Source organism: Mauremys mutica, chromosome 5 (assembly GCF_020497125.1).
Source record: "Mauremys mutica isolate MM-2020 ecotype Southern chromosome 5, ASM2049712v1, whole genome shotgun sequence".
Taxonomy (NCBI): Eukaryota; Metazoa; Chordata; order Testudines; family Geoemydidae; genus Mauremys; species Mauremys mutica.
Genome location: NC_059076.1, coordinates 93,866,703 through 93,888,667, shown reverse-complemented (window position 1 = coordinate 93,888,667; position 21,965 = coordinate 93,866,703). Strand labels below are relative to the sequence as shown.

General features: G+C 40.9%; 1 protein-coding gene, 1 long non-coding RNA gene and 1 other non-coding gene across 4 annotated transcripts in view; 2 read left to right on the top strand and 1 right to left on the bottom strand.

The window, feature by feature from the left end:
• The window catches only part of USP46 (ubiquitin specific peptidase 46), a 31,863-nt gene extending 25,652 nt beyond the window's left edge, over positions 1 to 6,211 (bottom strand). The window contains exons 1-2 of one of the 2 annotated variants that reach the window (XM_045019028.1): positions 5,758 to 6,211; positions 4,487 to 4,608 (exon numbers count right to left, since the gene is read on the bottom strand). In XM_045019028.1, coding sequence (XP_044874963.1) covers positions 4,487 to 4,567 — 81 coding nt within the window. In that variant the 5' untranslated portion in view covers positions 4,568 to 4,608; positions 5,758 to 6,211. The remainder of the gene's footprint in view (positions 1 to 4,486; positions 4,609 to 5,757) is intronic. The other variant, XM_045019029.1, reaches the window with a different exon arrangement.
• A 10,764-nt stretch (positions 6,212 to 16,975) lies between these two features.
• On the top strand, positions 16,976 to 19,917 carry LOC123371545. Its single transcript, XR_006579834.1, has 4 exons — positions 16,976 to 17,437; positions 18,439 to 18,507; positions 18,949 to 19,051; positions 19,618 to 19,917. It is a non-coding gene; the product is annotated as an uncharacterized LOC123371545 (long non-coding RNA).
• LOC123372096 lies at positions 18,659 to 18,776 on the top strand. The gene has a single exon (XR_006580096.1). It is a non-coding gene; the product is annotated as a small nucleolar RNA SNORA26 (small nucleolar RNA).
• Positions 19,918 to 21,965: the final 2,048 nt, after the last annotated feature.

Sequence of the window (21,965 nt, the reverse complement as noted above, 5' to 3'; positions counted from 1 at the left end):
CAAGGAGTGTGATGTGAACGCTGATCCATGCCTCCCCGCATGGATAGTGAAAATTATTAACATGGAATTATACAAGGTCTCTTATTTCTTTTCCTCACCAGCATCCTTCAAAAACTTACCGATTTTTCTCCTTTCAGTGTCTCCAAACTACATCTCTACCTAAAATGAAGGGGGTGGAGAGGGAAAAGTACCTTTTTTAAATAAAGTTGTGTCAAAATTGAGGCCACAGTTTCTAAACGTGGTTGCCTAAAATTAGGCACCTACTATATGTGGTTTGATGTCTCATAGATGATGAACAGATGCAGCTCTCATTGAAGTCAATACATATTTCAATTAATTAAAACTTTTAAAGTAATAATTGCAGATTGTATTTAAAGATACGTGTGAGAGAGAGAGAGAATGAGAGAGACCAGAAAACTGGGCATGAAAGAAAAAATGCTTAATTATTTGTACTCTCATTTACAGAGATGGAATTCAGAATAGTGGCAGTAGGAGTACATGAAGAGTTTTTCTATCTCAGAATCGGAATTCATGACAGAGTAAAGTGGACTATATTATTTATAATCCAGAAAAGAATATAGCTGATAGTGAAAAGAAGTTAACCTTAAAAGTATATCATCCTGCTTTTTTCTTATGTTATAATAAGTGCCATAAAAATGCATGTATTATAATAGTTGCAGCAGCAAAACAACTAACCAAAAATAATGTAATTTCTTTTGGCTCATCAAAGATCATCAGAAGAAACAAGTCATATGTATAAAAATTATGCACACTTGAAACCACACTTCTAAAGATTGGAATCTAAATTGTGTCTGCAACTATATTTTCACACTTAAATATTTACAGTGCCTCATTAATCTACCCATAAATAATTTCAGATGGCTAGTTTATTGCCTAGACAGTGACAGACTGCCCAAAGTTTTTCTTGTTAGAAGAAATTTCCAAAATTAAAATGATCATATAATTTGTTCTATAATAATTTTAACCACTATCAAATATGATGTCAATTTAAAACTTCTGGTGCTAACTTCTGCACCTCAAGTATACTTGTGTTGCAGAGAGCAGAATCTGGCTCAGAACCTGTGTTTATAGAAATAACTAGAATGTACATAGTTTCCAGAATCTAACATTTTTCAAATTTGTCTCTGTAGCTAAGATCCCGATATTGCTAACTCCCATCATTCAAACAATCCTGAGACTTTTAAAAATAATAAAATATTGAGTTCTTTTTTTATCTGACTTCTGGGTTTTGAGCTTTTCATGTTTTCAAGCTTTTCTCCACAACCACAAGGGCTAGAAGCTTAGTTTTTTAATGAAAACTGAGATTCTCATGCAGTCACATAACTCTTGGAGCTCGCCTGAGACTTTAAGAAAAACACCAGTGAGGCTTGATAAAATCTTGAGTTGGAAAAACTAAAGCCATGCTTATATAGAGTAGAGAACCAAATTAACTTGAAGGGTTTTTTTGTACTGTAACTTATTACTGAACTCATATTTATACATTGTATAGGATTACCAAAGAAACATGCCAGAGTCTACTGTAACTACAATGTATGACATCTGTGATACGTTGTATAACAAGAGATCCTCACAAGTTGTGTCATGTTATCACTGTGCATTAAACTGACACATATCATCTTTCAACGGAGATCAAGTGATTTCAAACACTATTGAAAAATGTTGGGAAGGGGATATAAAACCTGCTTTTATCAGGACAACACAAAGGTGTATTTCTCTTGTTCAGAGTACAACAGAGATTGTCAGCTCACTCGATACAAAAATAAATAAATATATATGTTTAATAAATGATTAGATGTAGTTCTTACACAAGACAGTGACAGTCTCTCCACTGCAGTCTGAGCTTAACTCACGAGTCCTAGGCTGAATCAGAAGGCCATCAACAGAGAAACGCACTGCAGTGGATTTCAGTAACAATCTAAAAATTACAACATGCTTATTCACCTTTGGACCAAACATTCTACACTCTAGTCACACTGGCTGCCATCGAGGAGCTTTACGGAAGAGGATTACAATGCAAGTTTAATATGGATACAATATGAGTAAATACAGGTACTAAAAATAAAAGTCCCTAATTTCACCTGGACTCCCTTCAGCTGGGGTAACATTAAGGCCTGGACATTCTCTAGAACCAAGTTTTCCAAATTTTTCATACCATTCTTCCCCAAGCAATATTGCTAATAAACACTTTTATATCACCTAACATGATTAGAGCACTGTACACACATTTGACTAACAACTTCTCACAGCATCTGTCAGGCATGTAAAAAGAGAACGTTGGACTCTCCTAAAATACAACTTTGCTGAGCAGGTGGATCCCACCATTCACACAAGAGTCCCATTCACTTCACTGGAGCCCCACATGAATGCAGGGGTGTACCTGTGCAGAACAAGTTGCATAATCAGGGTGTTGGACCTCACCTACCAGTGATGACAATTTTTTTTTCTAATTGTGGGGACAGGACAAAGAGAAAGGACAGGGCCTTTATTGGTTTGTTTTGGAAATTGTGGGTCTATTTGTTTAACACATGGACAGGGATATCTGCTAAGTTGTTCTTTTACTGGGTCACTTCTGCTCAGTTACTGTTGCCAACTCTTTTGCTTTGGGCTCAGTAAATGAGGATTCATCTATCTATTGAATATGCAGTACTAGATTTTGATTTTTTTCAACCAAGTTAAAATATTTTCCTTCACACACTTGTTTCCCTACACCTGTTTTGGCCTTTCTGAAAGAGGCCTCGCCATACCTAGGAGACCAGACTTACAATTTGACATACTATACCCTCAGGCAGTCAACTAAATAATAAGAAGCATTCTTCCCACGACTCTGACTAACCCAGTTAGATCAGGCCAATTTCATCGTGTTAATTCTCACTGTATTCATTTAATCTAGAGATGAGCACATAAAAATTTCCAAACAAAAAATCCTTGTTCAATAGAAGACTACAATCCAAAACCTATAATCCATCATTACATGACAAATATTTATAGGAGTGTAGGTGAGCAAACACCAATTAAGCAAGGGTTTTTATGTAATCATTCCATGCACACACCTTCAAATGGAAGGGGAACTAGAAGGATAAAGGGAAAATAACAGGGTGAGTTTTTAAAATTCCTTTCAACTAGGAAATGAACTCCAAATATATTTCTCTCTTAACCGGTTAATTCATAGGCCAAAGAAGAATTGAGCCATTTGGTGTCAAGCACTGAGACATTGTCTGGGATTAAGACCTGGGCATTAATAGTTCTGGCTGGAATTTATAATAACCTATCGTCATTCACCCTTCTCCAATCCCACTCTTAGTGCCTTTTTTTCTCCTTTGGATTTAATACATTTTGTTCTTGTCTTCTCCCCCCCATCCCCATTTTATTTGTGTCAGTCTCTCTCTTCCCTACTTCTTGCTTCTACTGTCCCTCCTTTTTGGAAGCCTTTTATGATCCACTTGCCTCCCCCTGCAACAGGCCAAGCATTGCAGCAGCCGTCCCATATGGGGTTGAGATAGCTTCCTCTGGAGTCCATTGGTAGAGCTCCCCATTCAGCTGAAAGTTGTAGTTAGAGAAACAAAGCATTGTTGCCATCCCAATATCATGAAGACAGCAAGAAACCAAACTTGGTCCTGAACATGAGGCTTCACTAGACCATCCCCTTCTTCTGTTCTTGTGTCCCTTTCCTGTTTAAGAGTCTAATTCTCCTCTTTAGTCCTACATTCATAAGATGTTATTTGTGCAGCTGCCTACTGATGGTAGCAAGAGCGGCAATAGCAAAGTAAAACTAATGCAAGTCTAGTTGGTTTTGCTCTGTGGTTCTTCTGGACCTTGGGGAAAACGCAAATACATCCCTCTAAAATAATTGGGGTAGGTGGGGGTGGAAACATAGGATTCTTAAGACATCATGCCAATGTTAAACTCTTGTAGCCCTCTAACAATCTCCAGCTTTTTTTCATGCGGTGCTGTAGCATGCAGTCTAGGCGTGATCGCACCCACCATTCATCAAACACTGAAAACTGAAGCCTGCCTGTAGGGTAAGGTAAGTTACTCCAGGTTTTCTCCCCAAATACTGTATTGTTTCCTATATATTCTTTGTGGTATACTTGCCTCCTATTCCTCAGGGTTAAAAAAATAAGAACAATGAAAACTTTAGGAAACCACATTGGGGAGGGGAGGCAAGAACTCGGATTATCTTACCCTAGAGATTCTCAACCTTTTTTCATAATGGGACACCTAAATTCAATCCTCCTGTAACGCACCTCAGAACAGACGTTTCAAAGGTGGCAACAAGGACCTTGGAACAAGGGTGGGGGCATTCCTAGCATCCGAGAATGACTGGTTGCAAGTGACTTATCAAACCAACTTCAGCATAAGACTGGAGACATTGAATGGGGGCAGACTCACAACCCTCACCCCCTTGGGCAACTGCTTGTGACCCCCAAGGGAATCATGAGTCACAGGTTGAGAACCACTGCCTTACCCTATAGGCAGGCTCCATTCTCCAGTGCTGATGAATGGTGGGTGTGACATCACCTGCAAAGGGCATGCTGGGGCACCACATGGAAAGAAGCTGGCAACTGCATGTAACTGTTCTTGCAGAACCTGAAAACAAGGGGGGAAAACATAAACTACAACAACAAAGGGTGTTGAAATGTGTTTTTACCCTATTTATTTTGGGCATTTATCACCTACCCCATAAATTGCTTTCTTTTGCAGCAGCTCCATTAAAACCTTTGAGCCCTTAAACTATAACCAAACAAATCTTAAAAATCCAAAGGCAATGTGGTCTAATAAGCAAACCCCAAAGTCTGTAGAGTCAAAATGAAAACCATATTCAAATGTGTAAAGAAATCATCCTGCCCTATCTTATTGGGGCTGAAAGCAGCAAGACCCAACACAAACTGAAATGAAACATTAACGTTTTAAATTTATTTTTTTAATCTTTTAGACTATCCTGGGGGGGGGGGGGTGTTTCAAAAATATAATAGAAGCATCTTGGGCCAAAGCCAGTTCTTATTTACTGTGTATCCCTTACAATACCCATCAGCACAGATTCTGATCCTGTGGCCATTTTCAAAAATGGGTGCCTAAGGCTAGGCTCCTAAATCCACAGTTATAAGCCTAAATATGTGGCTTGATTTTCAGAACAGATGAGCACCAACTGCTCCTATTGACTCCAGTAGGAGTCTTTGGGTGCTCAGTGGCTTTTAAAATCAGGCCACTTATTTTGTAGCCTCAGAATGGATTTAGGAACCTACTTTTAGGAATCCAGTTTTAGAAATATTGGCTCAAGTGTTTAATTGGGGCCACAAGGTGGGGACACAAACTGCAAACTTGTCAGCCTGCCTAAGTGTCACAGTACAAAGGATGAGGCCCTCCACTGTTCTGAACTCCTTCCCATACCTAGATGCAGAGGGGTGGTTGGACAGCTGAGCTCTTAACTCTCCCTTCTTGGGGAGACAGAATTCTGTCTACATTCAATGCAAGGAGTCAGTAGAAGCTCTTCAAACTATTGACTGCCCTGTTTTGAATTAAATCTCCTGCTTATCTTTACATGGCCTTCACCCACTTCCAGATCTCACCAGCCTCCAGCGAGGGGATTAGACAGGAATAGCCATAACTTTACTCCCCGGTGCACCTGGAAAGGAGTCTCCACTCCTCCCCTCCCCACATGCTGATGTTGCACCATTGGGGGTTGTTGAGTTGTGCCCGCCGCCCCTGAAGCCAGCCTGCAGGTCAGCAAGTACTTACCATATTACAGATGGAGGCGATGTTTCTGACAGTCATTAGTCTAAAGGTTGCAGTGATCCCACACCGCCATCTTTATAAGGTAAAAACAGACATGCTCATGTTTGGAAGCTCGCGGGGAAGGGAGGAGGAGGAGGGTCCGAGGTTACGCTGGGGGGCTGGGAGAAAAGTCGGCCGAGGGGGGTAAACAGCCACTGCAGCAGGGAGGCAACTAGCAGAAAGCGCCTCGACTCCTCCCGCTCCAAGAGCCGCCAGCGGGCGGCGGCTGCTCCTCCGAAGGGCTGACCAGCAGATTTACCAGCGCTGCACTGGCAGCTGCAGCAGCATCCCTCCCTCCCCCTCTCCGCTCGCTCCCCCTTCACTGCATGGGGAGATCAGCCGCGCCGCTGTGCCAGCCAGGGCCGTGTTAATCTCCCCCTTCCTCCGCCTTCCCTGGCGGCCGCTGTTGCCGCTCTTCGCTCCATCGCAGCGCCCGCGCGCCCGCCCGGTGATCAACTTTGACAGCGCCGGGGAAGGGCAGGTCAGCGCTGGTAACTGGCGTGCACCGGCACCAACCGGCAGCGCCTGTCCCGCGGAGGCCCGGGTGCAGCAGCCAATGCGGTGCATGGGAGGAGAAAGCATCGCTCCCTCCTCGGCTCCCCGCCGGTTGTGTGCTGGGTGTCCGCGGGTCAGGTTGGGCTTCCGGGCGCTGGGCTCGCCACAGCATGGAGGGGACCTGGCCCGGATCCATAGGTGCTGGAACTAGGGGTGCTGCAGCACCCCCTGCGTGAAGGGGTTTTTCCATCACATACAGGATTTACGGTTTGGTTCAATGGCTCACAGCAACCCCGCTGTACAAACTGTTCCAGCAGCCCTGCCCAGCTCCTTTAGTTCTGACAAGTGCAAAACAAAACTCCCACTGGATTCAAAGGGACTAAAGGCTCTGGCTGGGAGCCCCAGAAAGGGGAAGAGCGCCCTAGTTCCCGTTTGCATGTATGATGTGAAACTGAAAAGCACAAGGCAGATCTGCTGAGGGGTGTTAGTTGGGGAAAGGTCGTTTGGTTTTAGATTTATCTGCTGCTTCAGTTGAGTTGTCTGTGATGTGTGCTCAGAGAAATAAAAAAAGTATTAAAGCTAATGTTAAAAAAAGTGTAAGACATAGGTTGGGAAAAGAGTGTCTGTACATCTGGGTATATATAGTGCTTAGATTATCTACAACTATAAAGTTAGTTTTGAAAAGTCATACGATACATAGAGTCCATAATCAGCAATAATGCAACTGTAGGTGAATATATTTAACAATACAGTTTAGATATTACAATCTGAATACTCTGGTGCATCACTCATGAAAAGTTGTACAGAGATTTGGTTGTGGAAAGCAAAATATATCAATGAGTGGAGATTGTCCCTCAGTAACTGAGAGTTAGGTTGGCTGTCTATTTAGAAAATACAATCCATGCCTATTTAGCTGACCTATACAGTCCACAAATAGTTGTGTGAAAGACAGTAATATGTACTGATGTTTTGAAGGATTAGGGGGGAAATGTAGAGATTGCAATATATAGATGTATAACGATAATTATTATGGCTGTCAATTGCAGTTTACTCATGCCGTTAACGCAAAAAGATTAATCACAGTTTTAATCATTGTTACACAATAGAATACCAGTTGAAATTTATTACATATTTTTGGATGTTTTCTACATTTTTAAATATATTGATTTCAATTGCAACACAGAATGCAAAGTGCACAGTGCTCATTTTATATTATTATTTTTATTGCAAATATTTGCACTGTAAAAATTATAAACAAAAAAAATAGTATTTTTCAATTCACCTCATACAATACCCTAATGCAATCTCTATCATGGAAGTGCAATATACAAATGTAGATTTTTTTTGTTACATAACTGCACTCAAAAACAAAACAATGTACAACTTTAGAGCCTACAAGTCCACTCAGTCCTCCCTCTTGTTCAGCCAATCGCTAAGCCAAACAAGTTTGTTTACATTTATGGGAGATAATGCTGCCGGCTTCTTATTTACAATGTCACCAGAAAGTGAGAACAGGCATTCACATGACACTTTCGTAGCCAGCATTGCAAGGTATTTATGTACCAGATATGCTAAATATCCGAATGCCCCTTCATGCTTCGGCCACCATTCCAGAGGACATGCTTCCATGCTGATGATGCTCATTAAAAAAATAATGCATTAATTAAATTTGTGACTGAACTCTTTGGGGGAGAATAGTATGTCTCCTGCTCTTTTACCTGCATTCTGTCATATATTTCATGTTATAGCAGTCTTGGATGATGACCCAGAACAGGTAGTTCGTTTTAAGAACACTTTAATTGCAGATTTCACAAAACGCAAAGAAGGTACCAATGTGAGATTTCTAAAGATAGCTACAGCACTCGACACAAGGTTTACGAATCTGAAGTGTCTTCCAAAATCTGAGAGGGATGACGTGTGGAACATGTTTTCACAAGTCTTAAAAGAGCAACACTCAAATGTGGAAACTACTGAACCCAAACCACAAAAAAAGAAAATCAACCTTCTGCTAGTGGCATCTGACTCAGATGATGAAAGTGAACATGCGTCAGTCTGCACTGCTTTGGATTGTTATCGAGCAGAGCCCCTCATTAGCATGGATGTATGTCCTCTAGAATGGTGGTTGAAGCATGAAGGGACATATGAATCTTTTACACATCTGGCATATAAATATCTTGCAATGCAGGCTACAACAATGCCATGTGAACACCCGTTCTCAGTTTCAGGTGACATTGTAAACAAAGTGGGCAGCATTATCTCCTGCAAATGTAAACAAACTTGTTTGAGTGACTGACTGAACAAGAAGTAGGACTGAGTGGACTTGTAAGCTCTAATGTTTTACATTGTTTTATTTTTGAATGCAGTTTTTTTTGTACATAATTCTATATACAATGCACAGTCAACCTGTGGAACTCCTTTCCAGAGGATGTTGTGAAGTCCAAGACCATAAAAGGGTTCAAAAAAGAACTAGATAAATTCATGGAGGATAGGTCCATCAGTGGCTATTAGCCAGGATGGGCAGGAATGGTGTCCCTAGCCTCTGTTTGCCAGAAGCTGGGAATGAGCGATGGGATGGATCACTTAATGATTACCTGTTCTGTTCATTTCCTCTGAGGCACCTGGCACTGGCCACTGTTGGAAAAGTAAGTTCAACTTTCATGATAAAGAGATTATATTACAGTACTTGTATGAGGTGAATTGAAAAATACCATTTATTTTGTTTTTTATAGCACAAATATTTGTAATAAAAAATAAATATAAAATGATCACTGTATACTTTGTGTTCTGTGTCGTAACTGAAATCAATATATTTGAAAATGTAGAAAACATCCAAAAATATTTAAATAAATGGTATTCTATTATTAACAGTGCAATTAATCGTGATTAATTTTTCTAATTGTGGTATTTATCGCGATTGATTTTTTAAATCTCTTGACAGCCTAATAATTATACATTCATTGTATTATATTTATAACATTTAGCTTTACAAATTTTAACATTTGGTGAGCATGTATGTATACACACATTCATATATATACAGGCTCACATGCTTTATAGCAGCTTCTATCCAAGGATCTCAGATCACTTTACAAGCATCAATAAATGAAGGCTCACAACACTCTCTGAGGGAGATTAGCACTGGTATAACAACATTGCAGATGAGATAACAGGTACAGGATGCTAAATTACTTGCCTAAATCCGCACATTAAGTCTGTGGGAGAAGCAAGAATGGAATTCAGTTATAAAGACTCCACAACTTATTGTTCCTCCTCTCTGTCGAGGGAGTGGTTCAAATGAAGAAAGAGAACTTTAAAAAAGAAACCATACACTGCAAACATCACTATGCAGATGTGATGACATGTTTTTTCCTATGACCTCATCCTCAATGATAAATTTAAAAAAATCAGGAAGTTAAGTATGGCAAATTTGTACTTGGGGGCTTTTTCGACCACAGCTTGTTACTGGAGTGTAGCACCTTCAATCTGTAGAGGCCTAAACCCTGCAGACCTTGCTTAGGCAAAACACCCTTAAGTCAAAAGGGGTTTTTCCAGATCTTGCAGTTAAGTGGCCTAAATAAAATAAGTTGTTGGTCTTAGTCCAGTTCCTAGTGGACAGGTGCCCACATTACAAATGTCATCATCAAAACTGGAACAAATTGGCAGTCTTAGCCCAGGCCAAGGATTGAGTTATTGTGGAGACAGTACTACCTTTTTATCCGTGAGCATGAGGAAACCTGCACTTCTAATGTCCACTCTGTGGATAAAGGGCCAAGGTTTCCACAAGCCCTAAACCTTATAAAAGAACGTCACATAAAGAAACACTGAAACAAACTCATCTTAAGTGTAATTCCATTGACTTCATGGAGTTACACTACTGATGAATTTGGCCCCATGTCTTGAAGTCCATTAATCTTTAAGGGCTGGATTCTCAGTTGCACCAGGCTCTGCTTGGCACAGCTAAGGGGAAGTGGAGGAGAAGCAGAGGTAGTATTCTACACCCCACACCTCAGTCCTAGGGCAGTTGAGGCCTGAGTTAGCCTACAACTCACATTAGAGCAGCCAGTGGAAGTTCTAATGCATACTAGCTACTTAGGGGTCATTTCAGCAGCCCAGGCCATGCCTTCCTCCCCAACCCCCTCTCCTCCAAAGCTGACTGAGGTAATTAGATAGTCAGGCTTGAAAGCAGCGTGAGACAAAGAACTAATTAGCCCATCTGCTCAGAAGGATAAAGAGACACAGGAAGGGAGTGCTGAGTGAGAGGAACAGGGCTAGCTAGTCTCAAGTCCTGATGTGTGGGCCAAAAGCACATAGGCTATTATAAATACACTGTTGTATGGGGACTGTAATGGTGTTGGTGGAGGGAACTCAAATAAGTGGTACTGTGAATGCACAATCAGTGGAGTCTGTGCAATTTCTGTGGGGCAAGATGACAGGAGCAAAGGAGCACCCTATTACACACACACATGCAAATAAAGTGCTGATTGCCACAAACATACAGCCCAGATAGAATGAAACATCTTTAAGAACAGAAACTACAGATACTGTGCAATTAGCTATACTGAGCTTAGTTTACTCTTATTTTCCACTTTAAAAAAAACAAAGCAAAACCTGAAAAACAGCATTGCACAACTCTTGATTTAGCTTTTAACATTCAAAAGAAAAATCCAAAGCCTGCCTCATGTTTCTCCCAATCAGAAGTGTTCAGGTGATGGGTGCTTTTCAGGAACAGGAGTTAAGATGGAAATTAATATGAAACATTTCAAAATAAAAGATATTATATTGAGATAGGGCCAGTTTTATCCAAAGGTAAAGCAAGAAACATGAAAAAAATCAACCTTTAAAACTTTATATAACAGAAATAATGGGGTGAGGGACTAGAAAGCTTGAATGAAAGAAGAAAAGATAATCTAAAAACCATTTATACGACTGTAGATGGTACCAGAGATAAAAAATCAAGGGGTGGCTGGACTGTGAAAGGAATTAGTGAAATGTTTATCATTTACTAAGAAGTGATACCACAAAATGGAAGTCCTCATTATATCTGTAAATTCCTCTCAAACCAAGGCTTCCAATCAAATTCCCCCTTTCCAATCTACAAGGCATATTTTTATCTGCAGTGCAGATCTCTATTGGATATTCTATAATCATTCTGTGCACCAAACTTGCAGTGACATCAAAGGGAGTCCTATCGACAAGATGTAAACAGACAAATTAAATAGCAACATGTGGAATATGATTCAGAGAGAAGTGTGATTTTCAGTTGACTATGTCAAAGATTTTAAACAGACATTTCACCCCACACTCATTTCAGAGTGTAGGGTATTTATTTATTTATTGGTGGATTTAAGAAAATGAGAGAATAATGCAGATGCTCTTGCTCCACTTTAGCTATAGGGTATCATTAACTTGATTGCTTTTCAGCTAGAGATAATTTTAAACAAGAAAAAAGCAAGACAATATAGTAGTTAGAATGGTCTTTTTCTGGCAGTTCTAGAAAAAATTATTCTTGTGGCTTTTTAATGATAAAAAAGTGATGTGGAAAGCAGCCAAAACTAGTTACTTAACAGTATAGGAACAGTACAAATAAAGAACAGTGAACAATTGTTTCCACTGTATTAAAAAACAAAGTACAAACTGCTTTATCTCTTCATAATGAACAACTAACTGTGTTTCCTTTGGGTAGTAAAACAAAGAACTATTTATAACACAATAGTGCTTATATAATATATGAACCTCTGCATTTCCTTTAGATCAATGTTGGTTATTTGGTTACAAAACTACTAACAAAAATGCTACTTGAAGCCTCTTTTATTTATTTATAAAAATAAAAGGCCAATAGCAAATATCCCTATCCCATTGGGCTAACAATGCTTTGGACTTATGTAACACTTTCCAGATGACATTTGGAAAGTGTGTTTTACAAACATTACATTAATCTTACAACACCCATGTGTAGCAAATATTAGTCTATTTTACAACAAGGGAAAGTTTGGAACAGAGAGATTAGTGACTTGTCCAATATCACACAGGAAAGTCTGTGATGATGGCAGGGAAAGAACCCAGATTTCATCCTGTGCTACAATCACAAGACTATCTTTATCCTCTAGAACAGTAGTTTTCAACCTTTAGAAATCTCAGACATAGTCTATAGAACCCCAGGGATCTGCAGACCACAGGTTGAAAACCACTGTTCTATGGTAACAACAACCTTTTGTGGACCCTTTGGACATAGTCTGCAGACTGCCAGTGGTCCGTGGACAACAGGTTGAAAACCGCTCCCCTAAAAGTATTAGAATCTTCCACAGAAGGATTTGTTTTTATTTTTATTACAACAAAACATGGTTCAGAAATGGGTCAGCTGGCCTGGCTAAAAACGTGTGCTAAATAAGAAGCAAAATTAGCCCCTTTCGTACTAAAGGATTTGTTTTTCAAGCTGTTAAAAGAGTATGTCATTGGGAGTTAGCAGCCAAAATGATGTACAATATTTACAAATTTAAGAGTAAGAGAAAGTGGAGGTTGACTCAGTACACTAACTATTGAATGTGTGTTTGGATTTTTTAAAGATTTCAGGTTTCATATCTTGTATGGCACATCAATGTAATTTCAGTTAAAATAGTCAGGGTTTTTTGGGGGGAGCGGGGATATATATACTAACTGAAGTACCAGAAGGACTAAGAATACATACATAAGATGAATTCTTTGGAATACAAAGGTTATTTATATTGGAGGCTGACTTTTTTTGCTCGGTGAGATTTTTCCAAAACCCACCTATTATTTTACCACTAATGTTCACAAAATTTGTGTCACAGGGACCATCACTGTTGATAGGTCTGAGTTAGGTGTGGCTCCTACAACTCAGAGCATCAGTTGAGGGAAGGGGGAGAGGCACACTTCAGCAACACAAGCCATTCACTTATTTCCTCAAATCTAGATTTTTGTCTTGAAATAGAGAAGTATCTAATAGTCTCTTACTAGTCCAAATTAAAACAATCAAAATGAAAACTTATATGTTATATAAATACTGGACCAAATCCTTTATCGCCCCTTATTCAGGGCTGTATTATGCCATCAGTTTTTAAGTACATTTCATCATTAATTTCAATGGGAAAGACTACTTAAAATCATTGGTATGCTATAGCTCATACTACTCAGTTCTTAGTCCTCCTGAAGTCAGTGGGATTTGAATAAAGGCTAATGTAAAAACAGAGGAACTGCCCTCACTTGTGACAAAAAACAAAGAGAAAAGGCATAGCAGAAAGAAAAATATATGATGTTTCCTATAGATTGTTTTTTGTGTTTTTTGGGAGTTTAGTCCCACCATGGACCAGTGGAAGATAGGGTCAACTTTATGACAGTCCCTAATCTCAACTGCCTTTCTGAAAAGAGAATAGATATTTTCCCAGATGCAAAGGGTGGTTATCTGCTAGTGTTACATTGTCTCTCCAGCTACTGCTACATAAAATTAGCAAGTCTTAGCACCATGTCTTATAGCTGAATATGATGCACAGAGAATTAAACTCTACTGTTAGAAATACTGGCCCAAATTCATCTCTGAATATGGCCACTTTGGTTAACTGGTGCCATAAAAATTACACTGGCTGGTAGTGAGGAAATACTGACAGACTTTTGAAATAACTGTTCTTTTTATTCTTTCCCTTTGAGACTGATATTTCAGTAAGAAAACAAAACAAACCTGAAGCACCTTAGTTTTTTGTAGTTAAAATATAACAAGATTTTTAAAAAATGAAAGATTACAAAATGAAATAGATGCATCTATATTAATGTAAAATATAACGAGGCCTGGTTAAATCAATAAAGTGGGTTTATAATTTTATGGCAGTAGCAGTTATTGGGTTTATTCTGTTTTGAACAGCCTTTACAATCAGTTTGATGCAATACCCTAGGGGTGCGATTATCTCATAATATACCTACTCCCGCGTCTACATTTCTGCTTAATTACATTTAATAAATCTTTGTTCCTTATGTAAATTAGTAATTTTGTACAAAACATAACAACAAGGCAGCTTTCGCATATGGAACTACAGTTTCATCTGTTTACATAATATTTATCTTTAGTGGTCCTCTACTCAGTTAAAAATATTCCCTGGCTTCTACCAGGTGGAAGCTTGCATACTGTGGCAAAAACAGTCTCTTCACCAGGTAGTTTATTCAGCAAGAAAAAGCACTTGTGAATTTTACAAGTTTGTTTCTTAGATATGCAAAATGTGCTTTATAAGTGCTAATTATTAGGCATTTTGCACAAAAAGATGAGCCAAACCCTTCAAAGTCACCAAAATATGCAATTTACCAAACAAGAACAAAAATAACATAAAATTAAAGTTTATAACAAAACTGCAAAATGCTTGTTTGACCTCTTCTTCTTCTCCAGAGCTTTTTTTTACTCTAATCGACATGCGCTAATTGTAGGGAATATAAATTCTGGAAACAAAATTAAGAGGATATATTGACAGTATGTGGGCTGTAAATGGAGCCTGATCTATTTTCAGCATGATTTTAAAATAACCCTGTAGTTGCATGCAAATTGTGATATAAATTCATGAAATATTTTTATTACAGTAGCATCTAAGGGTTCAAATCAAAACCAGGGTCCCATTGTGCTAGATACTGTACAAATATATGTAATAGACAAGGTTTCTACAACTGAATGTCCCAGTCCTACAAATTATTCCATGTAGGTAAATCCCTGCAGTCATCTATCTGGGCATAAGGTTTGCTCACATGGTGCACCTGCCAAGACCAGGCCTAATTTGAAAAAAGATGCAACAAATGACCATGACAAAGTAAGGAAGTGGAGAGAGAATGAAAATAATATCAAATAGTGACATAGTTCTTGCACAACTTGGTGGTTCCAACTCATCTGAAAGACTTTATTTAAATACATAAAAGTCTGCAGCACTTTCTAGTCATCATTTCATGTCAGCAATTAGGACATATATGGGTAACTTTCTAATCTATCTAGGTTTTTATACCATCACTGAAATATCTGAGTGCTTCCAGTACTGCATTAAGCTACATGACTGCAAATCTGTCACATTGTTTGTTCTCTCATCCTCTCCCCAGAGGAAAAAGTGTGTGGAGTAGAGTGTCTTGTTTTGGTAGTGTTTTTTTTTTTAATATACCTGTTTCTATGTGTTTATATTAGAGAAGGTAAGGTCAAAGAAATGTGCTTTGCACATGGAGCAGAAAGTGATGCAGTTTATGATAGTCCTTAATCCCTGGGGGAAGAAGGTTGTTTCCCACAGAAAAGCTTTATTCTTATTACTAAGGTTAAGATTTTGTCATAGTAATTTTTAGTAAAAGTCATGGACAGGTCGTGGGCAATAAACAAAAATCCATGGAAGCCCACAACCTGTCCATGACTTTTACTAAAAATAACAGAGGAGGGACTGCCGCCCAGGGGATGGGACTGAAGCCCGAGCCCTGCATGGGGGATAGGATTGACAGCCCAAGCCCCACCACCTGCAGGGGACTCCAGCCCCCCCTGCAGCCACTAACAGCTCCAGCCCTGCCATTGCAATGGGGGCTGAAGCCAAAGAAGTCATGGGGGTTCGTTAGTTATGGAATCCCTGACCTCTGTGCCTAAATCATATCCTTACTTATTACTGTTCTTTTGTGCCAGACTCATCAAAATAGTTTCTTCTGCTGACCAACATCCCTTCCTTCAGTACTATGCAGCTGGATTCAAAACAAGGTGAAAGTCTCCGTGCTCCACTAGGAGAGGAAGGCTCCTCCAGCAGCAAGGGCACTAGCCTGGGCCTTAGGTTGGGAGACTGGGCTCAATTCTCTCCTCTCCCACATGCTCCCTGAGTGACTTTGCATGAGTCACTTAAACCCAGATCATAAAAGGTATTTAGGTACCAAAATGTCCCAGTGGATCTGGGCCTCGGATCCCCATGTGGAGTGAGAGTGTGTGTTTGGGAGAAGAGGTCACGGTAATTACCCCTTCCTACCCACACGGGTGTTCTGAGGATAAATACACCGGGAGCCTCCTGCAGCAATGGGAAATCCTTAGACTGGCAGATACCGATCCCCAGCTAGTCTGCAGAGCTCTTACAACCCCTCCTCGAAGCTGAGTGGCGAGCATGGCAGCAGCTGTGACCCCAGCGGGTCCGAGTTACACCGCGGCTACCCACGGGTTGGCTGCAATCGCTCTCGGCAGGGAATAGGGAAGTCCCGTTTTCCCGCCCCTGGCGATGCCGCCTACGCCGGCTCCTGGCCCGTCGTCTGTGTCACGCCATAATGGCGTCGCCATTGATGGCCGGGCCCGGCCCCTGGCTGCAGCCAGCTCCGGGCACCATCAGCGACCGGCCCGGCCCGGCCCAGCCCGCCACTCGGCTGTCAGCGCCGGAGGAGGCCGAGCAGCCCGGCCCAGCCCCGCCCCGCCCCCCGCTCGCAGCACCGTGGCAAGCGACGGGCGGAGGGGAGGAGAACGCTCGGCGGCTCCCCATCACCCCGCTGGTTGGCTGAGGTCACGTGCCTCCTCCCCACCAATAGTTGCGCACTCGCAGACATGGAGTCGCCCCGCGCCACTGACTGTTTCCCCCTAAAGGTTGCCCCGCCCCAACGCGCGGAGACACTAGAGCGAGGACTAGCGTGCGAGGATGCGGGTGCGAGATCTCGCGGTAACTGCCCACCGGTATTTAAGCTCCCTGGAGGCCAAGGCTCGGTCTCTGTCCGCTCTTCCCTGCCTGGTGGTGAGGCGGCTCCTCGGCCCTGCCTCCCTGCTGAGGGCCGCGTGGGGGGCAGCAGCAGCAGGGACTGGGCGGCCCGACTCCTCCATGGGGGAGCTGGGCACGCGCAGGGCTCCTCGCCCCAACCTGGCGGGGCCATTCCGCCCGGGGGGGCGGCGGTGCGGCTCTCCCGCCCGGGGGGGCCCTTCCGCCGCGGCCCCGCACCGCCGGTAGATGCGGGAGCCGGGTGAGGCTGGCCTGCGGGGGCAGAAATAACGAGCTTTGTGCAGGTAGCGCCGGGTCCGCCCGCGTGAGGGGCTGGCGGGGGATGCGGCCGTTGCCTGGGGGACTCCACTCCGGCCTGGCCGGTGCGCCCCGCGCCTCTGAGCGGAGGCTCCCCCCAGTGAGCGCTTGGCTTGTGCACTGGGAGTTGTTAACGGCCTGGCTTGGCAGCGCAGGTCAGTGTCTTCCCTTCCTCAGCGTTGGCGATATTAACGTGACAAACTAAAAATCTTCATAAACTGCCCTAGCCCTGCGCTTGGCTCCTTGAGCAATTCATTTAACAGGCTGCGGAGCTAACTGCTTTGGCAAAGCATTTTTTGGCATTTTTAAAGAAAGTCTAGTCCTGTCTGTCTTCTGACGTATAAATTGCTCAACGTGCGTTAAATTACTGTTGTAAATACTTGAAAATCATGCGGGGGGCGGGGGCAACTTGCACAATTAATATTTATTTAACAAATTGCCTTTTTTCTCCATGTGGACAACGAAAATTGAGTAACCCGTTTTATTTACTGTTTCTTGTCCACTTGCCTAAAGGCTGTATCGTAAACATCACGCTGCAAAGAAAGTCTTGGACAAAGCTCTCTTGAAACTTTTTTTTTTAAAGATGGAAACATTTCTACTAGGCTTTGTTACTCAGTTTAAAATCCTGTCACTTTACTAGTGTTGATTCTTGTGTGTAACTATTGCCATGTGCTTTAATCTTTACAGTGGTTGAGTACCTCATGTATACTGTTTCAATATGTATCTAAGATTCCAGTGAAAAGTTACTACACTTTTTAAACGTGGACTTTAACTTTTTAGATATTAGCCATGCTAATATCTAAAAAGATAATACAAAATTCTTATCTTTATTATTAAAAAGAAGAAGCAGTCTATTGCAGAAACATGTCTTTTATTTATATATTACTTGGGCTGACCATGGGTTAAATGGCTGCTGGCAAATATTGGCTGAAAGCAAATATTTTTTCCTAAACTTGAACCATTGACTTCTTTGCTTTAGAATCTGAATTGATTATTAATAGTTGGATTGTATACAAGGGATTTTATAGAATAAAAACCCAAATTATGGCTGTTGATCTCACTCATTTTTTTGTGATTTTGTTTATCTGTTGAAAATGTTGAATTTAAGTACCTTTTAAACATTGCATAGTAACATGTCCTTTAAAATATTGTGCAGATAAATGGTCACACCTGACTGAAATGCTCATGAAGACACCTCTTAGGAATGAAGTGCCTCTGCTAGAAAGTAAGCAATTCTGATTGAATGCAAGTTAATAGCTTGCTTTGATTGTTACTTTGTGGTAATTGTACGTAATTCATAAAAAGTCCTCTAATTTATCATCCAAATCACTAAATTACAGTGAATTTGAGAATAGTTATATTTCCCCTTTTTTGCTTTGCCCTCTTAAGGCAGACTGTGCTTTAAGTGGCCAACACAGAGGGGTATAGTAATTCTCTCTCAAACCCAGAGGTGAGATTAAAACTCTTCTCTGGATCCTGTCGGGAGGAACAAACTCGCAAGGAAATCAACTTAATGTGTTACAAATTTATTCAAAAAGGGAATTGTATCTTTTTTTCAAGTTCATTGACTTGAACCATTGGTGCTAGCATCAGATTACCATGCTTAGCTTTACTTTATGGTGTTAGAGAATTACTTGTGATCACATGAAGCTTTTCCTGGTTTCAGAGTTCTCAAGAATGTGATCATAATAATCAGATGCCTAGATGTACTTCATAGAACTTGCAAGACACTTTGACATAAATCTCCTCCAAGAGTGACAAATTCCCAGGTATGTAATGTAAATAGGAGCATCAGACTGAGGTGGGTGGGTACATATTTTTCACCAGTTGAAGTAAAATCTAAATTTGTGTACCTAGCTGAAGTTTCCATGGAAGCACCTTGGAAGGTAACTGTGGGTCAGAAGAATAAACACTTCAGTGTAAGATTGTCTAGGCGTCCTCTGCATAATAACTTTCTTTTGCAATGAATGTTTACTAGTAATAGCTGATAGTGGAATTATAGCTCTGCAGTGAATTAGTGACACATGACTACTCCAGTTTATTGGCATAAAATAAGCTATGAACTTAATAGCTTGACTTTCATTTTTGGCTCTCTGGATGTTGTCTACATTACAAGTTTTGCTGATTTTTTTTTTTTTTAGCTGAACTTTAACATACCTTTTTATAGTTTAAATCCTAGTGTGGACACTAAAATCGAAACCTGGCTTACATTGATTTTAACTGAACAACTTTAACTGGAAATGGCTGAGGAAAGCTTGAGGCATATTGAAGGCATGACAAATATATTGCATTATGAATTATTTGCTGGTGATTAAACTCTTCCTTTTTTTAACAGGGAAAAAATGAACAAAATATAAGCGATTCAAACTTGCAGTGCCTGCTTTGGTGAAAGTGTGGTGGTGATTACTGATTTCATCCATGGTCATTTAATTTTCTGTAACATGTCTTAAACAGTAAGATAAGTAATGGCTAGGACAGCACAACAGTTGGTAGCCTCAGTTTGCATGGTTAAATTTTTGACCCAGCTCATGTTTCAGTTCTGAAATGGAATAAAACTAGTGTCCTACATTATTCAAAGATGAATTTGGGGAATGTTTTTATACTATACTCACTAATAAAGAATTTTGTAGTACAATGTACCTGGGCATTTTTTACATGCAAATGCAGCAGAAGATGTGAAGCATGAAGAGCAGGAAGTACAATTCCTATCCCTATGTCATGGCAGGAGACAGACATTCTGAGGCATGAGTACTTCTGCTTATGCCTTGCATAGCTGGGTCACAATCCAGTCAATAGACTGCTTACACACTGACAAACAAGTCACTTGTGGTCCACAGATTGAAGCAGGAGTCATTTATCAGGTGGGGGCAGACTCCACCAATTAATGACTTGGGAGATCCCATGTAGTCAACATAAAACAATTTACAAAACATAATTTACCATAAGACATTAAAATTACACTTGGTTTCAGGATAGGAAGAGACACAAACCTTAGTTGCCTGCTGTGAAGTGTCAGTTTTAGAAAACTGAAGCCACTGTAAGGTTTTCATAAGAGTGGTTTCCTACAGACTTCTATATAAGTACACTACAGAAATAATTGAAGTGAGAAATATTTATGGGTGCTGTCCTTAAACTTATTCTAGTTGCCAGCTGAAGACCTTCCTTGCTTCAGTCCATCTGTTCTTCGTAGTGGCAGGCAATAAAACAGTGAGTTACAAGCCTACTCTGTTGCTGTATGAAGGTGGAGCATGTGATGGTATTCTGCTTTCCTTCATCTCAAAACTCATCTAAGGGCCTTGCAATTATACTACTGGGTCTAAGTAATTCAGTGGAACAATGCATTTGGAACTTAAGGCCCCAAGAACATGGAGTGGGATATTGAAAACTTAATCTTAAGCAAGAGTAGCTTGTGGCCTTATTTGCTGACCTGCCTAACTCTGCTAGAACCTTATCTATTAATTCCTGTGTCAAGCCCATAACTTACGCTATAGAGCAGTGGTTTTCAAACTTTTTCTGGTGCCCCAGTTGAAGAAAATTGTTGATGCCTGTGACCCAATGGAGCTGGGCGTGAGGGCTGTGGCATGGGGCTGAGAATGAGGGGTTCAGAGTATGGGAGGGGGCTCTGGGCCAGGGATGAGGGGGCTCCAGGTTTGGGGGGGGTCTCAGGGCAGGGGATTGGGGCATGGGCTTATCATGGGCGGTGCCTGGTCAGCAGCGCAGCAACAGTGCTAAGGCAGGCTTCCTCCCTGTCTGTGGAAGTGGCCAATGGGAGCAGGGCCTGTGTATCTTTCTCCCCTACAGCTCCCATTAGCCAGTTCCCAGCCAGTAAGAGCCAGTGCTTAGGGTGTGGACAGTGCATAGAGCCCTGTGGACCCCCCACCTAGGAGCCAGACCTGCTGCCCACTTCCAGGGTGCAGCGCAATGTCAGCTAGCCTGCCTTAACAGCGAAACACCGCCGACTGGGCTGTTTGAAAACCTGCAGTTTGAAATAGAGCAGTGGTTCTCAAACTTGTATTGGTGACCCCTTTCACACAGCAAGCCTCTCAGTGTGACATCCCCCACCCCTTATAAATTAAAATTATAAATTAAAAACATTTTTTATATTTAACACTACTATAAATGCTGGATGTAAAGCAGGGTTTGGGAGTGGAAGCCAAGAGCTTGTAACCTCTATGTAATAACCTCATGACCCCCTGAGGTGTTGTCATCCCCAGTTTGAGAACCCATGCTATTGAGCAAACACATGATTTAGATATGCAGTCTTGACTTGAAGGAATGGGGAATCCATATCTCTAGATAAATTGTTTCAATGACTAATTACCCCAGCTTATAAAAATTCATCTCAGATTTGTTGTGTGCAGTACAGTTTTGGAGGACTTGGCTAGATTTTTTTTTTTTCTTTTGGGCATGTGTTCCACTTTAACTTCTATGGTGTTTGTTTGTTAGAAGAGGCTGTGCACCTAATGAATAAACTGTTAAAGATGGGATAGTGCATTTTCTTTTCAAGTCTACATTACAACCTAGGTTATATGCAAAAAGACATTATCTTGAATAGTACTTAAAATGTTTTTTCATGTGAAAAAAGGATAATTAGTAGATCAAGACTATACTGGAATTAAACTGTTGAAAGCAGTGTAGTAGAATCACCAAACTGTAACACTTGAGAATTAAGACCTAAATGCT